Source organism: Belonocnema kinseyi, chromosome 3 (assembly GCF_010883055.1).
Source record: "Belonocnema kinseyi isolate 2016_QV_RU_SX_M_011 chromosome 3, B_treatae_v1, whole genome shotgun sequence".
Taxonomy (NCBI): Eukaryota; Metazoa; Arthropoda; class Insecta; order Hymenoptera; family Cynipidae; genus Belonocnema; species Belonocnema kinseyi.
Genome location: NC_046659.1, coordinates 153,754,296 through 153,778,704, shown reverse-complemented (window position 1 = coordinate 153,778,704; position 24,409 = coordinate 153,754,296). Strand labels below are relative to the sequence as shown.

Here is a 24,409-nt window from a genome sequence, read left to right as displayed (position 1 = left end):
GCCCTTAAATTTTTGGTGTGACCATTGGTTGCTGAGATATCGTCGATCAAAGACAAAAGGGTCCTTTTTTATTTAGAGTTCGATATCTCAGTGAAAAATGGTCGTTCCGAGGCTTAAAAAAATTTAATTGAAGCTGAATGCGTGGAACTTGTAACTTCAAAATGCTTTTTTTAAGACCATGATACGACCATTTTTCACTGAGACACATCATTATTCTGAAGAATCACTAAAAAATTCGGAAAATATTTTTGACCCTTTAATTTTTTCCATTAGTGTATTACATTTTCTGTTGAGAATTCATCTTTTTTTGTTTGAAGAATCGTCATTTTACTTTAAAATTGATTTATTTGGTTGAAAATATAACTATTTGTTGACAAATCGTTTTTTTTTTGTTCGATTAAATTCAATTTATTTTGATTGCGAATTCGACGAGAGAATTCTTTGGTTGAAAATGAAACTATTTCTTGAAAATTAGTTGGTCGAAAATTAATCTTCTTGATTGATAATTCATTTTTTTCTTTGAAAATTCAGCTACTTGTTAAAAAATTCATCTATTTTGTTGAAAATGGAATATATTTCGACTCCAAATCTAAAATTGAATTCAATATGGTACCTTTAAAAAAGTTATTCCCTTATTTGCGTAAAAAATCACCCGTTTCCTCTCTTTTCAGATTTTCCAGGACGGGATTCAGCTTTCCTTGGAAAGAAGAGAAGCCTGAAAAGAGGCTCAATCCAAAAAGTAGCTGGAAATGCTCGACTAATGAAGAAGAAATTAAATTCTGTATTAGGAAGCCAAAGCACAGTAATGGCAGGCGGATTAAATGCCAATCGGGAATCATCTCCCAACCGTGTTTGCCGAGATTTCCTTCGCAATGTTTGCCACCGCGGCAAAAGGTGCAAATATCTTCACGAAAGGTCAGAGGATGCGCCAGTCGACGAGTATACGTTTTGTCACGACTTTCAAAATGGCATGTGCAATTGGCCCGGCTGTAAGTTTCTTCATTGCACGGAAAGTGAGGAGAAACATTTCAGATCCACGGGGGAATTGCCGGGGCATATTCTCACCAGGCTGAAAAGCATCAGCGAAAAGGAATTGCCGATTTGCAAAGACTTTGTCAAAGGCATTTGTGAAAGGGTCAATTGCAAATTCAGGCATTACAAGAAAGATGAACCACAAATCAATATGATCCCGGTTTCACAAATGAATCCGCCAAGACCTCAGCACAATTTTAATTGTCCTAGCATTGGAGAGAATCGCAGATTTGAAGAAGATCGAAGGTGTTTATGGCAAATTTTATTTGTTTTTCATCATTTTTTATATATATTTTATTTATTTATATTTAAATGCCGGGAATTTACTTCTGATCGCAGTAAAATTCAAGTTTTCATTATTTGTCAATTTAGAAAAGTTATTTCTTCCTTATATAAAATCGCGGAGCATTTTGTTTTTAAGTATTAAAATTCGGATTTAGAAGAAGGAGTTAACTTTTTTGTTTGAAGATTAATCCTTTTTAATTGAAAATTTTTCTATTTTTGATAATTTTAACTACGTTGTTCATAATCATTTTTTTAACTCAAAATTTAACTTTTCCAGTAGAAAATTGAACTACTTTGCTGAAAATACTCTTTTTTTTATTAAGAATTAGATTTGCAACGGAAAATTCAACTACTTTATTTTTGGTTGAAAATTAATCTTTTTATTTGAAAATTAATCTATTTGGTTTGAACATTTTTGTACTTTGTGGGAAAATCTTCTTTATTGGCATAAAATTGATCTTTATGATTAAAGATTCATCATTTTGGTAGGTATGAAATTCACCTATTTTAGTGGAAAATTCATCAGTGTGGTTAAAAATTGATCTTTTCAAGTTCAACATTCAAGAATTTGGATTAAAATTTGCCTTTTTTAATGAAAAGTTCAAGTATTTCGTTGAAAATTCGCGAATTTAGTTTGAAAATAGATTTTTTTTAGTAGAACATTATTTTTTTAAAGTTTCTTGTTTAAAAATTCGACTTTTCGGTTAAAAATTCAAGTATTCCACTTAAATATTGATAATTTTAGTTGATAAATCATCTTTTAAGTTGTAAATAAAATAACTTGGTTTGAAAATTAATCCGTGGGTAAAAATTAATTTTGTTGTTTACAGATTCATCGTTTTAATCGAAAATCCATTTCTTTGGTTCAAAAATGACCTGTTTGACTGAAAACTTGTGTTTTCTTTAGATGCCTTTTTGGTTGAAAATTACTTTTCTTTTTAATTGAAAATTTAACTATTATTCCAGTTGAATATTCCATAATTTTAGTTAAAAAATTATCTTTTCTATTTGAAAATTCGACTTTTTTCGCAGAAACTAATCTTTTTGGTCGAAAATTCAACTACTTCAGTTAAATATTAATAATTATATTTTAAAATTAATCACTTCCAGAATTTAAGTATTTTTTTACAATAATTTTTTTGTTAAAAGTAATTTTTAACTGAAAATTTAACTTATTCCAAATTAAAAATTCTATAATTGTAGTTGAAAATTAATCTGATTAAACAGTATTTCTTAACTTAAAACTTAATTATTTAAGTTTTGGTTCAAAATTTTTTGGTTAAACATTAAACTGTATTTTGAACATTTTTCTTCTTTAATGAAAAATTCAACTATTTCGTCGAAAATTCACCTATTTGATTAAAAAATCTATTTTTTTGTAGAAAATTGCAATTTCTTTAAAAATTAATCTCTTTTTAGGTTTGAAATAAAATTCCTTGGTTCAAAGTAAAAATTTCTTATTAAAAATTAATTTCTTTGGTTGAAAAATAGCTATTTATTTGAAAACTTGTTTTTTCTTTGGTTGAAAAGAAAGTTTTTGCCGAAAATTGATCCGTTTTCTTGAAAATTAGTTTGTTTTATTTTGTTGAAAATTATAATTTTATTTTTAACTGAAAATTTAACTATTATTCCAATTGAATATTCCATAATTTTACTTAAAAAATTATCTTTTTCAGTTGAAAATTCGACTTTTTTGATAGAAATTAATCTACTTGGTCGAAAATTTAACTACTTTCAGTTAAATATTAACAATTATATTTGAAAATTAATCACTTCTAGAATTTCACTATTTTTTTTAAATTAGTTTTTTTGTTAAAAGTAATTTTTAAATGAAAATTTAACTTATTCCAATTAAAAAGTCTAAAGTTGTAGTTGAAAATTAATCTGTTTCCTTAAACAGTATTTGTTAACTTAAAATTTAATTATTTAAGTTTTGGTTGAAAATGATTATTTTTTAAATTAAAAATTCAACCATATTTTGAAAATTCTTCCTCCTTAATGTAAAATTCAACTATTTCGTTGAAAATTCAGTTATTTGGTTAAAAAGTAATTTTTTCTGTAGAAAATTATCATTTGCTTTAAAATTTACTCTCCTTTTGGGTTTGAAAGAAAATTACTTGGTTCAAAGTTAAACTCTTTTGCCACAAATTAATTTTTCTGTTTAAAGCTTCATCATTTTAATTAAAAATTCATGTCTTTGGTTGGAAAATAGCTATTTAATTGAAAACTTGTTTTTTCTTTGGATGAAAAGACATTTTTCGCCAAAAATTGAACTATTTTGTTGAAAATTATATTTTTTTTCTTGTTGAAAATTATTATTTTATTTTTAACTGAAAATGTAACTATTATTCCAGGTGAATATTTCATCATTTTAGTGAGAAATTCATCTCTTTGGTTGAAAATTCGTGTTTTGATTAAAAATTAAATTATCATTTTAGTTTTGGCTGATTGTTTATTGTTTTCAGTTTAAATTATTATTTTTTTATAATAATTTTTTTTTTTGTAAAATTCGACTATTCCAGTTGAAGATTCATTAATTTTATTTGAAAATACAACTCTTTGGTTGTAGGCGCAACGTCTTTTGGTTGACGTTTTCTTTTTTTTTTGAAAATTCCATAGTTTAAAAATAAAACTATTTGGTTAAAGAATCAAATATTTTGTTGAGAATTGATCTTTTCTGTTTAAAAATTCAACTGCTTTGTTGAAAATTCATATTTTTTGGTCAAAAGTTCAATTATTTGGTTAAAAATAAACTTTTTAATTCAAAATTCGTGTTTTTTTGGGGTTAAAAATGAACTTTTTTTATGGAAATTAATTTTTGTTGTTTGAAGATTTATCTCTTTGTTTGAAAATTTAACGATTTTATTAAAATTTTACTTTTTCGTTAAAAATTGAACTTTTTTTGTAGAAAATTCTTCTTTTTTGCTTCAAAATTCACAAGTTTTTACAAATTTTTTTTTCATAAAAAATCTTTCATAGTTTTACATTTGTCTTTTTGGCATAAAAATAAAACTTCTTTTTTGAAATTAATTATTATAATTTAATTAAAAATTCAACAATTTAAAATGCATTTTTTTTAGATTTATAAATTTAGTGGAAAATTCATCTCTTTGGTTGAAAATGTAACTATTTGTTGAAAATGAGTTTTCTTTTCGTTGATTTTTTTTACTGAAATTTAAATATTTCATTTTTGGTTTAAAATTCTTTTTTTTTTGTTCGCAAATTAATCTTGTCTGAAAACTCAACTATTTGTTTAAAAATCAATCCATTTTGTAACTATTTGTTGAAAATGAGTGGTTTTTTGTTGATTTTTTTACTGAGATTTATATATTTCATTTTTGGTTAAAAATTTTTCTTTTTTAGTTCGAATTAAAAAACATTAGACATTTAAACATGCTAATAGAATATTAATAGTCAAGGAGACGCGTAAGAGCGACTGGTTTGAATTATAAGCGTGGTCTGCTTGTATCAAATCATTGCATGAATCATTACTCAGGCACAAGTACTACGCATCTGCTTTTTATGGTATAGATATGCATATTTCATCATTAGTTTTAATTGAAAAAAATGTTATTGAATTGAAAACACCAATAATATTGTAGAAATAAATCTGTCTACAATAGCATGCTTCGGACTAACTGCACTATTGACACTATTTCACACTTTTTAAAAGGATTTTTCAAGAAAATACATACATTTTTAATCATATATATATATATATAATCTAAAGGATTTAATATTTTATGACAAAAAGATTTCGATTTAAAATTTTAAAAAACTGTTGAATTAAACAGAATTTTCAATAAAATACAAAAATATTCAACCAAATAGTTAAATTTTGCTTAAATTTGTTGAATATTTGGCCCGAAAATGCGAATTTTCTACAACACAGTTAAATTTTGGCCAGAAAATGCGAATTTTCTACAAAGCAGTTAAATTTTAAACTCGAATATGTTAATTTTGGAGAAAAAAGTTAATTTTGAACTAAAAAAGATTAATTTTTAAGCAGATAGTTACATTTATAATAAAAAAAAGATCTATTTTCTATAGAAAAAGGTGAATTGTTAAATTGTTACATTTTCAAGCCAATAAGACAAATTTTTAACAAAACAGTTCAATCTTCAACCAAACAAAAAAAATCATTTTTAACAAAAAATTAGCTTTCTGCAAGGGAGTTAAATTTTCAACAAAGAAGATTAATTTTCTACAAAAAAATAATTTTCAATAAAAAAAGTAAATTTTTAACCAATAAGTTCAATTTTCAACAAAACAGTTAAATTTTCAGTTGCAAAAATTAATTTCCAATAACAAAAATTAGTTTTTATTTGACATTATGAATCTTCAAACAAAAAAAATTAACTTTTAGAAAGTATTTCAATTTTTAACAACTAGTTTATAAAAATTTGTTTTTGTCTTCTTGAAAATTGATCTTTTTAGTTGGAAATTCAACTATGTGTTTGAAAATTTACTTTTTTTCACAAAATTATTCTTCTTTGTAAATTTATTCACACTGGTTAAAAAATCATTTCTTTGATTAAAAATTTCCCTTTTTTTTAAATTTAATTATTTTGTTACAAAAGTTGTTTTTGGTAAAAAATTAATTTTTAGATTCAAAATTATGTTTTTAACTGAAAATGGTATTTTCATTTTTGGTTGCAAAATCGTTACATTTTCAGATAGAAAAATTTTTAGCAACAAAATTAATTTTTATCTTTAGTTATGAATCTTCAAACAAAACAAGTGAACTTTTAAGAAAGTATTTCAACTTTAAACCAAAGAGTTGAATTTTCAACCCAAAAAGATAAAATTTCAACAAAAAATGTACTAGTTGATACTTGAACAAAAAAAAAAGATTAATATTTTTGTTTAAAGCTGACGTTTTAACAACAAAAAACTGGGTTTCTATCAAAAATGTTAATTGACAACTACTAGTTGAATTTATAACAAAAAATACTACCAGATTGCTCATTTTTCTAGCCGAAAATACGAATTTAAAAAAAAAAGTTGAAAGCGATGATTTTTCAAACCAAAAAATGATTGTTCAAGAAAATAGTTGAATTTTAAACCTAAAAAGATTTGTTAGTGAAGAAAGAGAAAAAATGCAATTAAATTCTTGAATTTTTTAAGCTAAGATTACGAATATTCTTCAATACAGTTGATATTACCGTTTTAATGATATTGTTGATTTTTCAACAAAAGAATAAAATTTAGAACAAAAAAAAATGAGTTCTTAACCAAAAATTTAATAGTAGATTTTTCAACCAAAAAGATTGAACTTTTAACAACAAAAAAGTTAGTTTTTCTTATTGGGTTCCATTAATTCAATTCGCCTTTAACTAGAAGAAGTGGATAAATAAATATAACAAAATTTTATAATACTGTTCGGACACTATTTTTTTTAATTTGTGATACTATTTACACAATTTTTGATAGCATTTTTGATACATTTTTTGTTGATAAAATGATCAAAGGAATTAAAATATTTTAATGTATTTTCTCCAATTCCTTGGCGCTTTCAAGAATTTTAGGAAATTTTAAGGGATTTCAAAAGATTTGAACAGATTTGAAATATTTTAGGGTATTATAAAATATTAGAAAGAAATTTTTAATTAATTTCAGTAATTTAATGAAATGTGAAAAGATTAAAAAAAAATTTCAATTAATTTGGAATTCGGCCTGAATTCTTATTAATTTATACTGAATTCTTCCAAATTCTTTTGAATTCCTCTAAATTCTACTCACTTCAATGGATTTTAAAAATATTTCTGTTTAATTCATCTTCAAATCTTTGAAGCTCACCTGAAATTCTCAGGAATTTCATCAAATACTTTTAAATTCTCTTTCATTTTTCTGAACTTATTTAAAACTTACTTAATTCAATGCATTTTATTATTATTTTTGAAATGTTTTGTATTCACTTGATGGGTTTTTAAAATTAAGTTTGATATTTTTTATGAATTTTATCGAATTTGTCTCCTTTCTCTTAAATTCCATTTAAATTCACTCAAATTTGAAAGTGATCAATCGAATTAAAACAAGTTTTCCAATCCATTTGAATTCTGTAGAATATAACTTAAATTTTTTGGTAGTCTTTAGTTAGAAAATAGTAAAGTTTTAAAGATTTGAAGTTTTTTTTTAATTCTTTGGAATTTTTTTAAATTGTATTAATTAACTTGAATTCTTTTAAATTTACTTAATTCTATTTAACTTAATGGATTTTTTGAACTTTTAAAAGCTTGTATTCAATAGATCCTACATTCTTTTAACCTCACCTTGAATTTTTAGGCATTTTATCAATTTCTATAAAGTTTTCTTCATATTTTAAATTTTTTATCAATTAATTTGATTTTTTAGCAATTCATCTTTAATTTTCATTAATTTCATAGCATTATTTTCGTTTACCTCTAATTTCCTTTAAATTCATTCCAATTTTACGGAAATTAATGGAATTTGTTTATTTAAAACAAATTTTCCAATTGATTTCAATTCTTTTGAATTTAACTTGAATTGTTTGTAGGTTTTGGTCACTTCGTTGGTTAGAAAATAGTAAAGTTTCAAAGATTTGAAGTTTTTTTGTGGAATTCATTTTTAGGCATTTTATCAATTTTCTATAAAGTTTTCTTCATATTTTTAATTTTTTATCAATTTATTTGATTTTTTTAAATTCATCTTCAATTTTTAATGAATTTCATCGAATTCTTCTCGGATGCCTCTAATTTCCTTTAGATGAATTTCAAGTTTACGGAAATTAATGGAATTTTTTAGAAAAAAATTTGTGTAATTGATCTCAATTCTTTTGAATTGAACTTGAATTGTTTTATAGTCATTAGTCACTTCTTTGGCTAGAACTCAGTGGGGTTTCAAAGATTTGAAGATATTTGAAGTTTTTTTTTAATTTACTCTGAATATTTCTTAATTCTTTTGAATTCGTCTAAATCGTATTAATTAACGTGAATTCATTTGATCAATTTCCATAAAGTTTTCTTCATATTTTAAATTTTTTATCAATTCATTTTTTTTTATTTTTTAATTCATCTTGAATGTTTATTAATTTCATCGAATTCTTCTCGATTACTTCTAATTTCCTCTAAATTAATTCCTAGTTCACGGAAATTAATGGAATTTTTTTATTTAACCCAATTTTCTAATTGATTTCAGTTATTTTGAATTGAATTTGAATTCTTTTTTAGACTTTAATCACTTCTTTGGTTAGAAAATTAAGGGAATTTTTTTATTTGAAAACAATTTTCCAATTCATTTGAAGAGATTTGAAGTTTTCTTTTTATTTCACTCTGATTTTTTTTAATTCTTTGAAATTCTCTTGAATTGTATTGATTAACTTGAATTATTTTAAATTTACTCAATTGTATTTAATTCAATGGATTCTTTTTAAAAAATTTTTAAAGTTTTTATTAAATGGACCCTAAATTCTTTTAACCTCACCTTGAATTTTTAGACATTTTAAATCTTTTGAATTTAAGTTGAATTGTTTTGTAGTCACTGGTAACTTCCTTGGTTAGAAGTTAGTAGGGTTTCAAAGATTTAAAAAGATTTGAGGTTTTTTTTGTAATTCATTTTGAATTCTTTTAAATTCTTTAGAATTCTTTTAAATTTGATTAAAATTAACTCGAACTCTTTTAAATTCACTCAATTCTATTTAATATAATGGATTTATTTTAAAAAAATTTAAATTTTGTATTCAATTGATCCTAAATTCTTTAAACCTCATCTTGAACTTTTATGAATTTCATCAAATTCTGCTCGTTTACTTTATATTCCTCTAAGTTCATTCCAAATTTACGGAAAATGATGGAATTTTTTGATTAAAAAAAATTGTCCAATTCATTTTAATTCTTTTAAGGTTTACTTGAATGGTTTTAAAATATTATGAATTTATCCTGAATTTGTCACCCTTTGAGCGAGAAAAAGTATCCTATGAGCCTGACAAAAAATCCTTTTTGGTCCCGAAACTTTATACCCTAGAGACTGTGGGGCCTGGTTTATTATTTCTTATCTTCTCGGATAATAATTTAACATTTTTTTACCAGTTTTCACTGGCCGATTGAAGATCATGCAATGATCGCAACTAATGGATACAGTGCTTCCCCACATCCTCCTGATTATATGGGACCTCCAGAACCAAAAAGAAGATTAGTCTCTGGCGAAGCACTTTTGCATTTTGAAACATCACATCTGCTTGGACAACATCCGGCTCAGCCTGTAACTTCAGGTTACTATTATCCAGTAATACCTAGAAATGAAGCCAGAGCCATTGTTCTAGAAGATGAAAATGCTCTTTTGAGAAAAAAGATTGAAGAACTCAAAAAACAGGTTTAGTACTTTTTTTTATTTTATTAATAAATTTTTATTTTTTCTAGGCCCTGACCTTCGACAGGGGACGACTTGACCGGGAATTTAATTAAAGAAACGGGATTTTACTGACTCAAGTTTGATTGTCCAATTGATGATTTGCTCAAGTTTTGCAAAAACGGAACGGGAATTTTTTTAAAAGAATTTTCATTGACATTCTTCCAAATTTCGGATAAAGAACAAATTATAAGCAATTTTTAGAGTAGAAGTAGTATTTTCGGAAGAAATATTTCTGAATTATAATAGAGGTTCGGTGGAAATTCAACTTTTTTAGTTAAAAATTCAACAACTTGGTTAAAAGTTAAATTCTTTGGTTAAACATTTATTTTTTTGGTTGAAGATTCATAATTTTAGTTGAAAATTCATCTCTGGTTAGAAGTGTAACTACTTTGTTGAAAATATATTTTTTTGACTAAAAATCTAACTATTCCGCTAGAAAATTGAACTATTTTGTTGAACATCCGTTAATTTTTTCTTGGTTGAAAATTAGATTTTTAACAGAAAATTTAACTATTCTATTTTTGGTTGAAAATTTTCTTGAAAACTTATATTTTTTATTTCAAAATTAAACTATTTCTTTGAAAATGTAAGTACCTTGTGGAAAATTCATCCTTTTTTGTAAACCGTGCAACTATTCCAGTTGAAGATTCATCATTTCTGTTAAAACTTCATCAATTTGGTTAAAAAATTTTTTTTTTCAATTGAAAACTCGACTGTTTTAGTTGAGAATGGATCTTTTCTAGTTCAAAATTCAAATATTTGGATGAAAATTACTCTTTTTTTTATTCAAAATTAAACTATTTCGCTGAAAATTCACGCATTTTGATAAAAAATCAATTTTTTTGAATAAAATTATATTTTTATATGCACGTTAATCTTCTTGTTCAATAATTCGAATAATAAGTCTTTTGCTAGAAATTAATTTCATTGGTTGAAGATTCACCATTTTAATTAAAAATTCATATTTTAAATTAAAATGAGCTATTTAAATGAAAATTTGCTTTTTCTTTGAATAAAAAGAATTTTTTTGTCGAAAATTTAATCATTTAAAAAAAAATTTGTTGTTTGAAGTTTTTTTTTTAAACTGAAAATGTAACTTATTTTAATTAAATATGCCATAATTTTATTTGAAAATTCATCTGATTGGTTGAATATTCATTTTTTGACTAAAATTTTAATTATTTCATTTTTGGTTGAAAAATTACATTTTTTAGTCGAAAATCCGTCTTTTTGGTAGAAATTAATCTTCTTGGTAAAAAATTCAATTATTGTAGTTAAATCTTCATAATTTTATTTGAAAAGTTCTCTTTCTGTTTTAGAATTCAACAATTTCAGGTAAATATATTTATTTTGAAAATTAATTTTTGTTTTATACTTGTTTCTTTTATGTGGAAAGTAATTTTTTTAACTGAAAATTGAACTTATTCCTTTTGAATATTATCTTTTTTCGTAAAAATTAATTTTGTTGTTGTTGAAAATTCAACTATTTTAGTTAAAGATTCATATTTTTAATTGAAAATCCATCAATTAGGTTGAAAATGAAACCAAACTAATTTAAATTAATTTAATTTTTCCTACAATTTTGAGGAAATCCTGCAAATTTGAGAAAATTTGCTTAAAATTTGATGTATAAACAACAGTTGAACATTTATTATTTCTAGAATTGTGAAAGGCTTCAAAAGAATAAAAAAATCAATTGTTATTCGTACGTCAAAATTGAACAATTTTAGTTAAAATGAAACATTTTAAAATAGAACAATTAAAATTAGAACGTTAAAAGTTTAAAAGCTTTTTAAAATTTTAACAATTCAAAGTTTTCTATGTCAAACACTTAAAATTCAAATTGTCTACTTTAAAAATGTAAAATTTAATTATTTAGACTGAAATAATATTTTTAATTTAATCAATTAAATTATTGTTCAGATTTTTATACTTGAAGTACAGGTTCATTTTAAGAATTCTTTATTTATTTATATTTACAGTTGATAAAATAAAACAGTTTTTTATCATAAATTTTCAACTTCAAGGGCTTTTAACTTTCAATTTTTTAAATCTTAAGACTGCACCTTAATTATTTTAATTTTTATTGTTTATAATTTAAAAAAATTTCAAATAATTTTTATCATAATATTTTATATTAAATTCGTTAACTTTAATTCAATTGATTATTTAATTATAATTTAATCATTAATTTTCAATAAAGTTCACCGTTAACCAAAAAGTTGAATTTTCAGTTAAAAAAATTAATTTTTAGTTAAAGAAAAAAACGAACCTTCAACAAAGAGATGAATCTTTTACTAAAAGATGATAATTTTGATGTTACATTCAATAAAGAACAAAAATGTAATCTAATTTTCAACGAATTAATTGAATTTTCACCCTGAAAACATTCAATGACAACAAAAAAAAGTTAATCTTCAACCAAAAAGTTGAATTTTCTACCAAAAAACAGGAATTTCCAACAAATTTCATAAATTTCCAACCAAAAAATAGTTAAATTTTTAAACTGAAAAAGATAAACTTTTAACCAAAAACGGAATAATTAATTTTTACTTTCACAAATTAATTTAAAATAAAAAAAAAGAATTTTCTACAAAAAAAGAAAAAGAGAAATTTAAAAGCAAAAGAATTGAATTTTGAAGAAAGTAGTTAAACTTTCTTCCAAATAGTTGCATTTTCAACCTAAAAAGATAAGTTTACAGCAAAAAAGTTAAATCGTCGACTGAAATAATTTTTGACAAAAAAGTTGCATTTTACTAAAGAAAATTGATTTTTTAACTAAAAAGACGAATTTTCAACAAAATGAATTATTATTCCACCAAATAATTAAATTTTCAACCAAAAAGAGATCAATATTCAACCAGAAATGGAATAGCTAAATTTTCCGTTAAAAATATTGATTTTCAACCAGAAAAAAACAGAATGTTTAACAAAGTAGTTAAATTTTAAACCAAAGAAATTAATTTTTAAATGAAATGTTGAATCTGTAATTGAATGGTCGATCCGCAAACATCATTTTTCTACAAAATAGTTGAATTTTCAACCTGAAAATGTGATTTTTCAACAAAAAAGTTCATTTCCTTTCGAAACGAGATAACTTTTAACCAGCAAAGTTGCAATTTCTATGGAACAAGATAAATAAACAAAATACGAATTTTTAACAAAAATTGAATTTGAAAAAAAAAATTTTCAACCACGAAAATTAATTTTCTGCTAAAAAAAGAATTCTTAAAGAAATAGATAAATTTGTAACCAGTTAGTTGAATTTTTAAATTAAAAAATATCAATTTTTGAGAAACAATGGAATAGTTAAATTTTCATATTAAAAAGTTAATTTTTAATAAAAAAAATGGAATTTTCTATAAAACAGTTAAATTATCTACCAAAAATGTTACATTTTCAAACCAAAAAGATCTATTTTTGTACAAAACAGATGAATTTTCAATTTAAAAATATGAAATTTCAATCAAAAAGTTAAGCTTTAACCAAGGCAGTGGAATTTTTAACAAAATAATTAAATTTTCATTAGAAAAAATTAATTCTTGCAAAAAAAAAAGAAAAAGAAATTTTCCAACAAAAGAATTGAATTTTGAAGAAATTAGTTGAACTTTCAAGGAGTTGGATTATTATTCCACCAAATAATTAAAGTTTTAACCAAAAAGAGATCAATATTCAACCAGAAAAGGAACAGCTAAATTTTCCGTTAAAAATATTGATTTTCAACCATAAAAAAACAGAATGTTTAATAAAGCAGTTCAATTTTAAACCAAAGAAATGAATTTTAAAATAAAAGGATGAATCTTTAACTAAAAAAATTTATTTTTAACAAAATAGTTCAACTTTTGAACAGTTTTTTTATCTTCTGCCAAAATGTTGAAACCGTTTAATTTTTAATTGCAATTTTTATCGAACAAGATAAATGAATAAAATTCGAATTTTTAACAAGAATTGAATTTTCAATTAAATAATTTAATTTTCTACAACAAAAAATGAATTTTTAACCACGAAAATTAATTTTATACTGAAAAAAGATGAATGCTTAAAGACTAGGTTTGTTTAATTTTTAAACTAAAAAATATCAATTTTTGAAAAAAATGGAATAGTTAAATTTTTACATTAGGAATTTTTTATAAAACAGTTGAATTATCTACCAAAATTGTTAAATTTTCAAACCAAAAAGAAAAATTTTGGTATAAAACAGTTGAGTTTTCAATTTAAAAATATGACATTTCAACAGAAAAGTTCAGTGTCAACCAAACAGTGGAATTTTTAACCAACTAATTAAATTTTTCACTAGGAAAAATTAATTTTTAACAAAAAAAACCAACATATTACAACAAAGTTCTGCAAAATTTCACAATTTTCATCCAATGTGATAATTTATCAAAAATTTTCACCTATATTATATTTCGTAATTATACGTAATATATTATAGTAATAGAAAATTTTCTAAGTTTCGGAAAATAATTTTAATTCTTATTTACGAGACTGAAATTTACAACAATAATATCTGTTCCAAGTCAGAATTGGTCATACTTTTAAAATTTCGTGTTCCAAATCAGAATTTGTTTGAATTACAAAATTATGTTTTATTTTTGGAAATAAAAATTTCTCACAATTTTAATTTTTCAAATTTTAGAAAAAGGACTATTATAAAACTAAAAAGTTTACTAAAGAATTATAATTTGACTTGGAAACGGAAATTTATCACATGGAACGAGAATTTTGGAAAAGAATTTTTATTTACAAGAAAGGAATTTTTTTGAGTCCCTATCCAAGTCAGAACCTCACAATTTGAAATTTTGGTAAAGGAAGTTACTATATTTCTAAATTATAATAGAAAATTTTGTGAATTAATATAATTCTGATAAAAATCATTCTGATTCCAAAAGAATTAGAATTTTGAGCTTGAATAGGGAATAAATAGAGTATGAATAAAAAAGTTCCATAAAGAATTATAATTTTGACATTGGAAAAGGAAATTTTTTACATGGAATGAAAATTTCGGAAATTTTAATTCTGATTTACAAGACTGAAATTTATAAAAAGAATTTCTGTTCCAAGTCAGAATTTGTCATACTTTGAAAATTCCCTGTCCCAAATCAGATTTTGTTTGAATTAACAAATTCTGTTTTTTTTTGTTTACAAATAAAATTTTTTCATGATTTGAAGTTTTATTTTTCAAATTTTAGAAAAAGGACTATATTAAAACTGCGAATTTTTGGCAAAGAATTATAATTTGATTTGGAAACGGGAATTTATGGCTTGGAAAGAGAATTTTTTGAAAAGAATTTTAATTCTTATTTAGAAGAAAGGCTCAAATTCAGAATTCGTCATACTTTGAAAATTCCCTTTTCCAAATCAGAATTTGTTTGAATTACAAAAGTATGTTTTATTTTTGGAAATAAAAATTTCTCACAATTTTAGAAAAAAGGACTATGATTAAACTAAGAATGTTGGTAAAGAATTATAATTTGACTTGGAAACGGAAATTTATCACATGGAACGAAAATTTTGGAAAAGAATTTTTATTTACAAGAAAGGAATTTTTTTGAATCCCTATCCAAGTCAGAACCTCACAATTTGAAATTTTGGTAAAGAAGTTACTATATTTCTAAATTATAATAGAAAATTTTGTGAATTAATATAATTCTGATAAAAATCATTCTGATTTCAAAAGAATTAGAATTTTGATGTTGTTTTTTTGCAAATAAAAATTTGTCATGATTTGAAGTTTTATTTTTTAAATTTTAGAAAAACGACTATATTAAAACAGCAGATATTCGCAAAGAATTATAATTTGACTAGGAAACGGGAATTTATGGCTTGGAAGAGAATTTTTGGAAAAAATTTTTATTCTTATGTAGAACAAAGGAATTTGTTAAAATCCCTGTTCAAAGTCAGAATTCGTCACAATTTGAAATGTTTATAAAAAAAAGTTACTATATTTATAACTTATAATAGAAAATTTTGTAGATTTCGAAAGATACTTTTAATTCTGATTTACGAGACTGGAATTTACAACAATAATCTCTGTTCCAATTCAGAATTCGTCATACTTTGAAAATTTCCTTTCCCAAATCCACCAAATAATTAAATTTTCATTTAAAGAAATAAATTTTTAATAAAAAAAACCAACATATTACAAGAAAGTGTGCAACAATTTCAGAATTTTCAACCAATGAGATAATTTATAAAAAATTGTAAATCTTCAAGACTGCGCTTTAATTATTTAAAAAACTGTTCAAATCGTATTTGGGTAGATTTTTCTTCTGAAAATTCGTAAAATTCCCGGTAAAGCGGCTGATTATAGGCAGCAGATAGACATATGACAATTGAAAATGTAATTTCGCAGGTGAGCGACTTGACAGCAACTAACGAGTTTCTGCTGGACCAGAACGCTCAGTTGCGGATGAATGGAAAGCGAACAGCGAACGTGACTGCCGTTACGGTTCCGGCAGTTACAATAACAAATACGGTTCCGCCGTCGCAGGCACCGACGCCTCAGCAAATGGTGAATGCCGCCGTGGCTGCCGGCACCCTTCGAACCGTCACAGCAAGTGTGGCCACAGTTCCAGTCAGTCTAGCGACGGTCGCCCCCGTTTCCATATCCGCCGTCTCCATGGCTCCAGTTTCCATCCCCCCGCCGATTGTCACCATGGCCCAGCAGACCATCACCATGAGTGGCTCCGGGCCCCAGCAGACCAACCAACCACCAAATAATCAGCAGTCTGCGAGTTTGCCCCTCTCAATATCCGGACCAACGGCTCCCTTAGTTTCTTATCCAATCATGACCCAGGAACTCAGGCCAGTCCTCCAATAAATTTTTATTCTCGAAAACAAAAAGAACCTGTCAGCAGGGTTCGTATTTCAATGATTGTTTTGTTTGCCAAGGAGTGTTTTTTTTTTATTCATAATATTTTTTAAATTGTGAAAGAATATTTGGCCAGTTTCGAGAAAAAAGTCTCGGGTTTGTGGTTGAAAGGTTGCGGGTTCGATTCTCGCTGTCTACATTTTTTGAAGAATTTTTTAAGGGTTTTTAATTATTCGAGTGTTGAAGTATTCAATTGATTTTTCTTCTTTTCGTACTTTCTTTCACGAGAAAATTTAATTTCTGTGAATTTTATTAATTTTACCATTTTTTTTTGTATTTGCTATGTATGCTTTAAATTGAGAATATAAATGTGCATTTTAATATTTAAAATTCAAAGAAAAACATAGGAAATAGGAATTACTATATTTTTAAATTATAATTGAGAATGTTTTTGAGAATTGGTCGCACTTTGAAAATTCCCTGTCCCAAATTCGAATTTGTTTGAATTAAAAAATTCTGTTTTTTTTTTGCAAATAAAAATTTGTTATAATTTGAAGTTATATTTTCCAGATTTTAGCAAAAGGGCTAGATTAAAACTGCGAATTTTCGTAAAGAACTATCATTTTACTTGGAAACGGGAATTCATGAGATGCAATGAGAATTTTGGAAAAGAATTTTTTTAAATTCCCGTTCCAAGTAAGAATTCGTGATAATTTGAACATTCGGAAAAAAGAAATTACTATATTTTTAAATTATATTAGAGAATGTTATTGAGAATTGGTCACACTTTTAAAATTCTCTGTCCCAAATTCGAATTTGTTTGAATTTAAAACTTCTGTTTTTTTTTGCAAATAAAAATTTGTCATGATTTGAAGTTTTATTTTTTTAATTTTAGAAAAACGACTATATATTAAAACTGCGAATTTTCGTAAATAACTATAATTTGACTTGGAAACGGGAATTTATTACATGAAATGAGAATTTTGGAAAAGAATTTTTTCCTTAAATCCCCGTTCCAAGTAAGAATTTGTCACAATTTGAAAATTCGGAAAAAAGAAATTACTATATTCTTTAATTATAATAGAGAATGTTGTTAAGAATTGGTCACACTTTAAAAATTTCCTGTTCCAAATCAGATTTTTGTTTGAATTAAAACATTATTTTTTTTTTGCAAATAAAAATTTGTCATGATTTCAAGTTTGATTTTCTAAATTTTTGAAAAACGACTATCTTAAAACTGCGAATTTTCGTAAATAACTATAATTTTACTTGGAAACGGGAATTTATGACATGAAATGAGAATTTTGGAAAAGAATCTTTTCTTTAAATCCCTGTTCCAAATAAGAATTTGTCATAATTTGACAATTTGGGAAAAAGAAATTACTATATTTCTAAATTATAAAAGAAAATATTGCAGATTAATATAATTCGGATAATAATAAAAATCATTCTGATTCTGAAAGAATTATAACCAGAAATAATTTTGATTAAGATTTACATAACTGAAATTTACTAACAAAAAAATCTGTTCCAAGTCAGAATTGGTCACATTCCGAAAATCCTCCGTCCCAAATCAGAATTTGTTTGAATTTAAAAATTCTGTTTTTTTTTGCAAATAAAAATTTGTCATTTGAAGTTTTATTTTCCAGAATTTAGCAAAAGGGCTTTATTAAAACTGCGAATTTTCGTAAAAAACTATAATTTGACTTGGAAACGGGAATTTATGACATGAAATAAAAATTTTTTCTTTAAATCCCCGTTCCAAGTAAGAATTCGCCACAATTTGAAAATTTGGAAAAAAAAATTACTACATTTTTAAATTATAATCGAGAATGTTATCGAGAATTGGTCACACTTTGAAAATTTCCTCTCCCAAATAAGAATTTCTTTGAATTTAAAAATTCTGTTTTTTTTTTATGCAAATACAAATTCGTTATTTGAAATTTTATTTTTGTGAATCTAGCGAAAAGACTATATTAAAACTGTGAATTTTCGTAAAGAACTATAATTTGACTTGGAAACGGGAATTTATGATATCAAATGAGAATTTTGGAAAAGAATTTTTCTTTAAATCCCTGTCCCAATTAAGAATTCGTCAAGTTGGAAGATATATTTTTCTGTTCCATGAGATCGGCGAACCAATTTTAAAGCCGTTTTTATCAGAACTGGTCAAATATTGGATCCCAGAAATTTCACAATTTAAAAATGTACACAGTTTATGAATAAAAAAAAAAATTAAAAGTAATTGGCACTCGCTTGTGAGAAGCTAGATTTCCTCTTTGTGATTTTCGCGATTGACTTATCGTTGAAGCGATCTGCCATGTTTGCTTATTTTTGATTATTTTTACTATTTGTGGTTCAAGCTCGAAGCTAGGAAAAAATCCTGTTAGCTAGATATTATATCTTGTTTTTAGAATTCATATAATTCTGTATAGTGTATACGATATTCTTAGCTTGAAAATAGATTCCTGGATAATTATATAAGAGTGCAAATCGCACAAAACGTGGGTAATTGGTAAGAATTAAACATTATTTTCAGCATCTCGCGATAATAAATCGTGAGGATTTTAAAGTGATTTTACAATTTGAAAATTCGATTATTTTACAGGAATTTTTAATAAGGATGTCTACCTGAGCGGATAACTGAGAATTTTGTTTCAGTAAAGAATTATAATTTTGACTTTAAAACATGATTTTTTTTTCGGAAATTCATTTTAATTTCAGATTTGTAAAAACTGGAATTTACAAAAACAATCTGGTCCAAGTTAGAAATTGTCATACAATTTGTCAATTTCAGAAATTTTAATTCTGATTTATAAAACTAGAATTTACAAAATAAATCTCTGTTCCAAGTTAGAATTTTTGAAAATTTCCTGTCCCAAATCAGAATTTGAATTTAAAAAATCTGTTTTTCTTTGCAAATAAAAATTGGTCGCTATTTGAAGTTTTATTTGGTAAATATTTAGAAAAAGGACTATTAAAACTAAGAGTTTTCGTACAGAATTATAATTTGACTTGGAAACGGGAATTTATGGCATGGAAAGAGAAGTTTGGAAAAGATTTTTTCATTCTTATTTGGAAGAAAGGATTTTTTTTAAATACCTGTTCCAAGTCAGAATTCGTCACAATTTGAAATTTTGTAAACAAAAAGTTACTTTATTTCTAACTTCTAATATAAAATTTTTTAGGTTTTGGAAAATAATTTTAATTCTGATTTACAAGACTGAAATTTATAAAAACAATTTCTGTTCCAAGTCAGAATGGGTCACACTTTGAAAATTCCCTGTACCAAATTAGAATTTCTTTGATTTTAAAAATTCTGTTTTTCTTCCTTCAAATAAAAATTTGCGCCATAATTTGAAGCTTTATTTTCCTGATTTTAGAAAAAGGACTATATTAAAACTGCGAATTTTCATAAGGAATTATAATTTGCCTTGGAAACGGGAATTTATGATATGGAATGAGAATTTTGGAAAAGAGTTTTTTCTTTAAATCCCTGTTTCAAGTAAGAATTCCTCAGAATTAAAAAAATTGAAAACAGAATTTATAAATAAATTATTTTTTTTTTAAATTCCGTAAATAATTATAATTAAGACTATTTAAAAATGTTTCGAATTCCCTTGAAATCTTTAAAATTTTAAATTATCCGTCGGAAAGACACTTTGAATGGGATCACCTGTAATTAGTTTTGAATGCTTCAAATTTTTAGTAAGAGAACGATTCTTATGTTTATATTTTTCTCGGAATTCAGAATTTTGTTAAAAAACTATTTTTGACGTCATTTTTGTTTTATTATTTTGAAAAAGAATTCTAGATTTCTAAGTAAGGTTTTTGTTCATTTCAGCGACGGGAAAAATATATTGAGAATCGCGAATAAACTAAGAAGTTAGATAATTTTGTGTCTAGAATTTAAGTGACTCAATTATTTTATTTTTTATTTTCACGGGATTTAAAAAGTTAAACAGATGGCATTAAATATTTAGCTACTCAACGTTTTAAAATAAAATTTTGTACTTCAGTTGCAATTTTTTTTTATTTCCACAAATTACGTTTAAATTTTATTGAATTCTATGTACTAGAATAAAAAAATTGTACCCTGACTTGTGGAATACTCTGTAAATGAATTCTAAAAGATTTTGCAGCTTTCAACAAAGAAAAAACGAAAAAAAACTGTAGGTATTAGAAAACAATCCGCCAACATTTATTTAAAATTCATTTTCTTTCTTTAAAAAAGTATATGCGATTAAAAAAAAAAAGCATTTGCGATAAAAAAAAATGATATATCCAAAGAATGTTGTTGGTAAAGTTGTTAAATCGCTTTCCAGGTAAATATTACTTTTACAAAATTATAGTAGACAGAATATACGCAGGTTAATTGCATAGGAAATGGGTAGTACAATTTAAAAAGGGAAGATTTAAAAGATTGTTCTGCACGCAATACTGTGTAAATAATATTGTGTTCGGATTGATATTTCATAGAAATAATTTTTATACTTCCATTATCGATAGATAAGTTAAATATTCTTATAAGATAGTGATATTTTAATAAATTAAGTACTTATCGTTTAAAATCCTAGAAGTGATAGTTCAAAGCCGATTCTAAGTAGATTTAAAGAACATGTACAGTACATTCTGCAAACCAAATAAATATGTATCTGGTTTCAATTACTTTCTTATTCCTTTCAAATTAATCTTTTATTTCATCTAAACGTGTCCCCATTAATTTTTTTACGTTTTATTATTTACAGGAATAGAGAAAAATATAAAAATATAGCATGAAAGAATAAATTTTCAACAGAAAAGTCATCTTTATAAACAACCAGTTAAATTTTTAACCAAATAGTTAAAATATGAGTTTGAAACAATTAACTTTTAACTAAAAGAACGAATTTTTAAGACAAAAAAAATGAATTCTTAACAAATGTAATAGTTGATATCCAAGAAAAAAATTATTTCAAATAAAAAATAATTCAACTGAACTAAAAAATAGGAATTTACAAGAAAGCAACAAAGATGAAATTTCAAAAAGACGAGATGAAGTTTAAATGAAAAAGACGAATTCTACAAGTGTTGAATTTTTAAGTAAGAAAAATTTCTCCGGCAATAGAGAAAAAAATTGATCCAAAATATTGAATTTTCCGAAAAATGGATGAATTTTTAACCAAGAAAATTAATTTTGAACAGAATACATACATTTTTAATCGAAAAGTCGAGTTTTTGACGAAAAAAAAGAACTTCAATTTAATTTATTATAATTTAATAATTAATTTTCAATAAAGTTCACCTTTAACCAAAAAGTTGAATTTTAAACCAAATAGTTTAATTTTCAGTTTAAAAAATTAATTTTTAACTAAAGAAAGAAAGGAATTCTCAATAGAGAGATGCATCTTTAACTAAAAATGATAATTTTAATGTTTCATTTTATAAAGAACAAAAATAACATTCAAAATATTTAATTTTCAAGCCAAAAAGGCGCGATTTTTACGAGACAGTTTAGTTTTCAACGAAATAATTGAATTTTCACTCTGAAAATATTAAATGCCAACTAAAAAATAGTTCGATTTTTAAACTTAAAAAGATAAACTTTTAAGAAAAAACGGAATAGTTAATTTTCATATTAAATATAATTAAAAATAAAAAAAAGAATTTTCTGCAAAACAGGTTTCATTTTTAATTTGAAATCATAAAATGTTAATAAAAAATTTATCTCCGATGGAAAAGTTTAATTTTCGACGAATAGTTAAAGTATCGTTAAAAAAAATTAATTTTTAACAAAACAAAAAGAGAAATTATCAAACAAAAACAATTAATTTTGAAGAAAGTAGTTCGCCTTTCTTCCAATTAGTTGCATTTTCAACCTAACAAGATAAATTTGCAACAAAAATGTAACAGTCTAGATTTCAACACAATTTTTTAAAAATTTGTAATAAAAAACAGTTTAATGTAACCAAAAACGACGAATTTTAAACAAAATTTTTCTAACAAAAAAGACGAATTTTCAACAAAATAAATCATTACTCCACCAAATAATTAAATTTTCAACTAAAAAAAGATCAATACTCAACAAAAAATTAATTTTTATCAAAGTAGTTCAACTTTCGAACAGTTGTTCTATTTTCTACCAAATTATTGAATGTTCGAGCCGCAAACATTAATTTTCTAAAAAATAGTTGATTTTTCAAACTGAAAATGTGATTTTTCAAAAGATAAAGTTCAGTTTCCTTCGAAACCGATTGATTTTTAACCAGAAAGTGGCATTCTTAACCAAAAAAGATGCAATTTGTATCGAACAAGATAAATGAAAAATACACATTTTTAACAAGAATTGAATTTTCAATGGAATATTTCAATTTTCAACACAAAAATTAATTTTTAACTAAGAAAATGAATTTTCTACTAAAAAAGACGAAGAATGCTTCAAGAAATATATAAATTTGTAACCATCTAGTTGCATTCTTAAGCTAAAAGATATTTATTTTTGACAAAGGATGGAATAGTTCAATTTTCACACTAAGCAATTAATTTTTAATAAAAAAGGAATTTTTTATAAAACAGTTAAAGTATCTACCAAAATTGTTAAATTTTCAAGACAAAACATGTTTTTTTTTTTTGCAAAACAGTTTAATTTTGAATTTAAAAATATGAAACTTTCAACAACAAAATTCATCTTCAACCAAAAAGTTGTATTTTAACCAAATAATTAAATTTTCATTAGAGCAAAATTAATTTTTAAAAATTCTACAAGGTTTTTAACAATTTCACGATTTCCAACCTATGAGATAATTTTTCAATTTACGCTGTGAATCACTAACAAAAAAAAAAGTATTTTTAAGAAAGTAGTCGAACTTTCTACAAAGGAATTGTATTTTAAACATAAAAAGATGAATTATCAATAAAAATTAAAATAGTTGATATTTTAACCAAAAAACATTATAATTTGAAATAAAAAATGACGAATTTTCGACAAAAGATTGAATCCTCAACTAAAACAGATTAATTTTTAACAAAATAATTGTATTTTTAACGAAATACATTTTTTTTAAACAAAGAGGATTCATCTTGTACCAAAAAAAAAGAATTAAAAAAAATGCATGAATTTTCAGACAAATAGTTACATTTTTAATTAAAGAAATTAATTTTCAACCAAAAATGGAATAGTTAAATCTGTAGTTAACAATTTTTTATTTTCAAGCATGAAAAATCGATTATTCAACAAAGCAGTTTAATTTCAAACTGAAGAAATGGATTTTTAAATCAAACAAATTTTTAACAAGAATTCAATTTTCAATGAATATTTGAATTTAAAAAAAATTTGTTTTTAACCAAGGAAATGAATTTTCTATTAAAAAACGAAGAATGCTTACAGAAATATATAAATTTGTAACCATCTAGTTTCATTTTTGAACTAAAAGATATTTACTTTTGACAAAAAATGAAATAGTTCAATTTTCACTTTAGGAAAGTAATGTTCAATAAAAAAGGAATTTGGCATAAAACAGTTGAAGTATCTACCAAAATTCTTAAATTTTCAAGCCAAAAACATGAATTTTTTTACACAATAGTTGAATTTTCAACTAAAAAAATTAATTTTCAAACAAAAATGGAATAATTACATTTTTTATTTTAAAGCATGAAAAATCGAATATTCAACAAAGCAGTTTAATTTCAAACCGAAGAAATGGATTTAAAAAAAAAACGATAAATCTTCAACTGAATTTTTTTTTAACAAACTAGCTTAACTTTCGAACAAACATTTGAATTTTTTATTGAATTGTCGAATGTTCGAGCCAAAAATAAGAATTTTCTACCAAATATTTAAATTTTCTACAAAAAAGTTAATTTGCAACCGATTAATTTTTAACCAAAAAAGATGTAATTTGTATCGAATAAGTCAAATGAAAAAATACA

General features: G+C 24.2%; 1 protein-coding gene across 2 annotated transcripts in view; it reads left to right on the top strand.

The window, feature by feature from the left end:
• LOC117169237 (zinc finger CCCH domain-containing protein 10-like) overlaps positions 1-18,863 on the top strand; it is a 64,362-nt gene extending 45,499 nt beyond the window's left edge. For both annotated transcript variants that reach the window (XM_033355507.1, XM_033355505.1), the window contains exons 3-5: positions 672-1,278; positions 9,366-9,648; positions 16,043-18,863. In XM_033355507.1, the coding sequence (XP_033211398.1) occupies positions 761-1,278; positions 9,366-9,648; positions 16,043-16,510 (1,269 nt within the window). In that variant the 5' untranslated portion in view covers positions 672-760 and the 3' untranslated portion in view covers positions 16,511-18,863. The remainder of the gene's footprint in view (positions 1-671; positions 1,279-9,365; positions 9,649-16,042) is intronic.
• Positions 18,864-24,409: the final 5,546 nt, after the last annotated feature.